The sequence below is a fragment of the Pygoscelis adeliae genome, unplaced genomic scaffold (assembly GCF_000699105.1).
Source record: "Pygoscelis adeliae isolate BGI_AS28 unplaced genomic scaffold, ASM69910v1 Scaffold844, whole genome shotgun sequence".
Taxonomy (NCBI): Eukaryota; Metazoa; Chordata; class Aves; order Sphenisciformes; family Spheniscidae; genus Pygoscelis; species Pygoscelis adeliae.
The window spans coordinates 129,926-135,891 of NW_008824615.1; the positions used below are offsets into that span (position 1 = coordinate 129,926).

The 5,966-nt window shown below is 44.5% G+C and overlaps 1 protein-coding gene across 2 annotated transcripts in view; it reads left to right on the forward strand.

The window, feature by feature from the left end:
- Positions 1–4,538, forward strand: part of KPNB1 (karyopherin (importin) beta 1) — a 21,641-nt gene extending 17,103 nt beyond the window's left edge. Inside the window, exons 15-20 of one of the 2 annotated variants that reach the window (XM_009322365.1) lie at positions 564–671; positions 930–1,073; positions 1,185–1,290; positions 1,643–1,757; positions 2,367–2,528; positions 3,211–4,538. In XM_009322365.1, the coding sequence (XP_009320640.1) occupies positions 564–671; positions 930–1,073; positions 1,185–1,290; positions 1,643–1,757; positions 2,367–2,528; position 3,211 (636 nt within the window). In that variant the 3' untranslated portion in view covers positions 3,212–4,538. Of the gene's footprint in view, positions 1–563; positions 672–929; positions 1,074–1,184; positions 1,291–1,642; positions 1,758–2,366; positions 2,533–3,210 lie in introns of those variants that run through there. The other variant, XM_009322366.1, reaches the window with a different exon arrangement.
- Positions 4,539–5,966: the final 1,428 nt, after the last annotated feature.

Sequence of the window (5,966 nt, forward strand, 5' to 3'; positions counted from 1 at the left end):
AGCAGGTGTGCACCTGTAAAATACCACAGCTTCTGGTGATGAAACCAAAATTGGAGCCCCATAGACTTTTCTCTAATTACTGGCTGCATGCACAGATTTAGTCTCTCTTCTGTTTAGTTCGGCAGAAGGCCTTCATTGACTTGACACCTGTATTTTCACAGTGGCTGCATATTAGTTGGCCTTGATGAGGAAAGAGGTTGCTACTGGCTGTGAATTTCCATCAGAAGGTCAAGTCGCGGTACTCACCGTGGGGTGGATGTTTAGACCACCCGGCTGCTGAATTTGGTAGTGTTTGTTCAGACCAAGTACCTGCCACTTTGTTGGCATCTGGATCTCTTGCCTTCCCCCTTGGTGAAGCAAGCTCAGCTCTTTGCAGCTTTGTGATGTAAATGGTTAACGAAGCAGGGACTCATCGGCTGCTGTGTGAGGGTCGTTATTCTCGGTGGTTTAATGGCTGCAGACTCTCACCACTACCTTAGTGCTTTAATAAGCCGAAGCTGTAAGGGAAGAGTGTGGAAGACTGACTCACTGGGTGGGTGTCTCACTTGCTGTTCTATTTGCAGGTTTGTCTGGCTGCGGTGGGCCTGGTTGGTGACTTATGCAGAGCCCTGCAATCCAACATCTTGCCTTTTTGTGATGAGGTTATGCAGCTGCTCTTGGAGAACTTGGGGGTGAGTGTTTACCTTCTCATTAGCCAGTTAGTAACAGTTGGCTTGCACACTGAGAAGAAAGTGGGAGGTGGGAGAAGCAGAAGTGTTAGGCATGCTCTGAAGATCTCGTGTTTGACAACTATCTTGCTTACTATTTGAATGGAATCCAAATTTATTGGGGGTAAAGATTTACATTTCAAGTAAATGTCTTAATTTATTAGCTCCTCCCCCCTTAAAAAGAAGTGCAACTGAATGTAATGGCGCTGAACTCTCTTCCAGAATGAAAATGTTCATAGGTCTGTGAAGCCTCAGATTCTCTCAGTGTTTGGCGATATTGCCCTTGCCATTGGAGGAGAATTTAAGAAGTACCTAGATGTTGTACTGAATACCCTCCAGCAGGCTTCCCAAGCACAGGTTGATAAGGTAAGCCAAGGGTGCGTGCTCCAGTTCCTTCATTAAAATCATAAACGAGTAAGGGCTGTGCGCACGTCATCGGGGACATTGCTGACGCGTGCTTTCCTGTTGCCTTTCCAGTCTGACTATGACATGGTGGATTACCTGAACGAGTTGAGGGAGGGCTGCCTGGAAGCTTACACTGGCATCATCCAAGGATTGAAGGGAGACCAAGAAAACGTGCACCGTGAGTACTCTGTCCTACTGTGGTGTTTCTGTGCCTGAAATGACAAAGGAAGATAGGAAGAACTCTGCCTGGACAGGCTGCTTCGCGGTTGTTGTCACGTCCATGGGCATATCCTTGTTCACTCCCGTCTGCGTGGCAGTGAACGCTCTGCTGCCATGAGCAGGGAATGGGTTTAGAGCCCTTCACTGTGGTTCCTCTTCCTCTGGCAGTTTTTCCCCCTCCCTATCTCAGCGAGCTCTTCTGGGGTTGAATTCTGGCTGTCTGTGGGGGCACGCTGGACTCCCTTTTAAAGGACAGACTATTAAACGTGAACTGTGTTTCACCCTGCTATAATAAAGCTGTTTTCTTTCAGCGGATGTGATGCTGGTGCAGCCCAGAGTAGAATTTATTCTGTCTTACATTGACCACATTGCTGGAGACGAGGATCACACCGATGGAGTAGTGGCGTGTGCTGCTGGACTGATAGGGTAAGCATCCCGATCCCATTTCACCTGACAGCACGCTCATTAGATAAATAGAAGTCTTTGTGCAACAGCCTTAATATTTGAAGCTGCGTTTTTATGACCATCTGAAGTATTTAACATCAGTTCTGGGTTTTTACAGTCTAGTGTTGGATGTTTAACTCAAGGTGTGAAGTGGTTACGCAGGCGAGGTCCTTTAACTGACAGGGTGAAAACCAGTAGGTAGAAGTGAAAGTTGGATGTGTGTTACAGAAATTCCAGATCTAGGATTTTTCAGGGATGACCTGGGCTTAAAAACAAAGCACCTCACCCTCAGTTTCCTGGGTACGGAGGAGCTCGGGTTGGGGTGTTTTAATCTGTTCTGTTGCATTTAGGGAGAGCTGATGGGAACATCAGGGAGATCAGGCTTTGGACAGGAGATTGAATGTCTCCGGTTAGTCACGATTTCAGAAAACTGTTCAGCTCTCCTCCTGCTGGATTTAGTGACCATATGCAGCATTTTAAAAAGGACATTAGCTGTGAGTCAGATTTCTTTTTGCTAGCAAGAGCTGATCAGAGTGGTACTGGCACATCTGTTTGTGGCACTCAGCCTCAAAGCCTCTCTTACTTCTTCAGGGATTTGTGTACAGCATTTGGAAAAGATGTACTGAAATTAGTAGAAGCTAGACCCATGATACATGAACTGCTAACTGAAGGAAGAAGATCCAAGACGAACAAAACAAAAACCCTCGCTACCTGGGCGACTAAAGAACTGAGAAAACTGAAGAATCAAGCTTGGTAAGGGATTACACCCACCTCCTTTTCATGTTGCATAATTATGAAATTGGCTAAACTCCTGAGTCTGAAAGAGATGCTTCACAAAAGCCTTGTTCTCTAGAAGGTTTTCTCATTTATTTTTCTGTAAACAAGCCCCATCTGTGGTCTTGTATATCAGAACAAATACAAACCGAGAAACACGGTGAACTGCTTGGCTTTCACAAGACCAGATGCAGACTGGAGGGCTTCTTGCGCTGTGAAGTGAGTCACCCTTGCTAGTCGGGGACGATCCTGCGCTCCTCCAAATGCGGTATAATTGAAGCCCGTTGACCCCTCAGTCCTACTCCGAGATACGGTTTAGTTTTAGGCAGTCCTGCGAGGAGCAGGGAGTGGGACTCGATGATCCTTGTGGGTCCCTTCCAACTTGAGATACTCTTGAGTCTGATTCTACGGAAGCACCTTTTAAAAGGAGCAGATTGTAGAGAGGGGCATGATGGTGTATCTGCATTTGGGAGAGTAAGTCTGGGACAGCTTTGTCCCCCCACCTTGAGAAGTTCCGTAGGATCCCTGTTATTTCTCTCTTAGTCATTTTTTTTCCACTTACTGCTAGTTTTATCTCCCAAATACGGGGTTTTGTGGTGTTGGGTTTGGGTTTGTTGGTGGGGTTTGTTTTTTTTTTTTGATGGACCCTTTTTGCTTGCAGATCTGTTACCATTGGGATGACACCTGAGACCCCCACTGGAAATCTCCAATCTTTTGAAAAAACCCGGAAGTGAGGAGTGTGCACGGATGCTGAATGTTTGGGAATGAGAGGATGAGTGAGTGAGGCTTGAAACACACCACATTGAAAATCCCGCCACAGCAACAGCAGCAGCGCTGTTAGCGAGCTGAGCACTGACTTGCGTAGAAAACCTGGCATCGGCCATCTTCGGGAAGAGGGAACGACCGATTTCTGTCCAAGTAACGAGCAAATCTCTTCTTCCGACAGACCAGGACTAGCTTCTCTGTCGTGGCCGGCGCAGAAGGGGAACGGCCGGTTTGGAGGAGAGGAAACTGGGTTCAACTGTGGTGCTCTTTGTCTTGAGGTCTGGCTTTGGCTGCTGGAGAGAGATGGAGCCTGGGTCTCCAGCCGCCTGCTGTAACCTTTGCCGCACGATGCTGTCGGCGCATGGGATAAAAGGAGGGGGTGAAGGATTTTCAGTCTAGGAGTGAGTGTGTGTGAATGAGGCGGTATCCACATTCTCAACTTCAAGTCATTGCAGTTTATCTTTTCCCAAAAAAAGGGTTAGCTGTTGCATTTCATAAACTAACCGAAGTTCAGTCTACTGACGCAGCATAAGAGATGTAAAAAAGAAAAGAGGAAAAAAAAAAAAAAGAAAAAAAAAAAAAGGAAAGTCGCTCTTTAGGGCTTTTTATTTTAGGGAAACACTGACGAATGTTCAGAGCTCCCGTTCTGAGTGACGCTTTTCATGATCTCGTTTCATCAAAGCGCCTTTCCTTCCTTAATATTGTTCAACTGTGAATGTAGAAATGGGGGAAAAACAAAACTCTTGCGTTAGAGGGAATAGAAATAAATTGTCAAACAAGATTTCAGGCTTAAAAAAAAAAAAAAAAAAAGACCAACACAAAAATGCAAACGTTAAGTGCTCCGAATTGGCAGTGAGAACGCAAAGGGAAAGATCTCTCCTGACTTGTACTGTAGCAGCCCGAACACCCACAAAAATTGTGCCAAAGAGTTGAAAAACAAAATAAAACTTCAGGTAATATTTTGGATTGCAAAATGAGGATAAATTCAATGTTCAAACAAAATCTGATAAAATGCCATTTGGAAACTGCTTGGCCTTTTGTGCTCTTTATTTGATCAAATTTAATGTGGTATTGGTCTCTTGCTGCACTTCAAAAACAAAAAAAGGAAAAAAGAAATTTATATAAAATATATATATACTGACTTGAGCTTACACAAGACGGCACTTGTAAAAGGTTATATTTTTCCACTGCAGTTGAAGATTAATAAAATGGTGTCAAACATTCCCCAATACTTCCTTTTTGTATTCTTGGTCTTTCCAGTAAAAGGGGAACCCATTAACGATTTTTTTTTTTTCAATAGAGTAGTAACAGTCTGATGGGCAACTCAGAAATGAATTGGCTGTTTACTGCTTCCCCAATCATGCAACGTTTTATTTTCACATGAAGGATCAGAATCTCTCGTTTCCTCTTAAATGAGACTTTTGCTTTTGAGGAATAGTCCCTTGCTTATCCTAGATTGTCAGCAATAAGCCAAGAAAAAACGGAGGAGGTGCAGGGTTTTGAGACTATTTTTCATTTCATTTTTATTAATGCAGCTGTTGATACTACCAGCATTTGAATCTGCAGTTTAACATGGGCATTTTTAGAAGCTGCTTGTGGGAGGGAGAGTAGAAAATCTTAGCCAGTATTTTTTTCTTTATTTTTTCTGTTTTTTTCTTTTTTTTTTCCTTAAAAAGCAGGCAAGGATCTGCTTTATTCCCCAATTTCCTTTTCCCGGTCTGATCCTAGGATCCATTACAATGGAGTCCACTTTTGTTGCCCATCTGCACTGCAGCATCCACAATAGCTCTTGTACAGGGTATCAGATATGTGCCTTTCAGTGCTGGGTTCAGATTGCAGTCGAAGTGCCGACTTTGAACCAGTGTACAAAAAAAAAATAAATAAAATAAAAAATCCCAGGTGTTTAGAGGAGAGGAGGAGCTCTGTGAACTGGGAGAGCCAGCCAGCTCCGGAGCACGGACTAGGGAGAGGCCTGGGTCACATTTCTAGTAATGCCTTTTCTTTTTATTTTGTTTCTCGAGGCGGGGTGGGATTTCCTAAAAAAAAAAATATAAAAAAAGAAAAAGCCATTCCTGAAGTTGGGGAGGGGGCGTGGAGGGAAGAAATCTGATCATTCCTCAGTGCTACCTGTTTCTGTCCTGTGTGGCTGTTCAGCTGTAGACAGCAGGAGAATAAAGTACACTGAGACAGTAGTGGAAACAAACCTTGTGTCTGTCCTGTTTGTTTTGGGGCTTTTTGTTGGGGTTTTGTTTTTTTTTTGTTTGGTTTTGGTTTGGTTTTTTTGTTTGGTTTGGTTTCAGGGAACCAGTTCCCAAAAGGAATTGCAGCGGCGCAGGCTTTACGTGAGCGATGTAGTGGTGAGCGGGAGCTCGTCCGCACCCCCGTGCCCGGAGCCTCCCCTGCGCCTGTTACCCCTTAATCCCGTTACTGCTGGCTGTAGAGGGAGGGCCAAATACCTATTTTATATACTTTATTTTCTTTAAGAGCTGGTTTCGCTGCTTGGTAGATTTAATTTATAGAATAAATCCTTGAGGTGGTGGTTTTTTGGTTGGGTTTGTGGTTTTTTTTTTTCCGAGTGCCGTTTCAGCACTGGAATCAAAATGTCCTTGTCTCGGCAGAGCCTGCCTCAGCTGGCAGCCCGGGCTGGGCGTC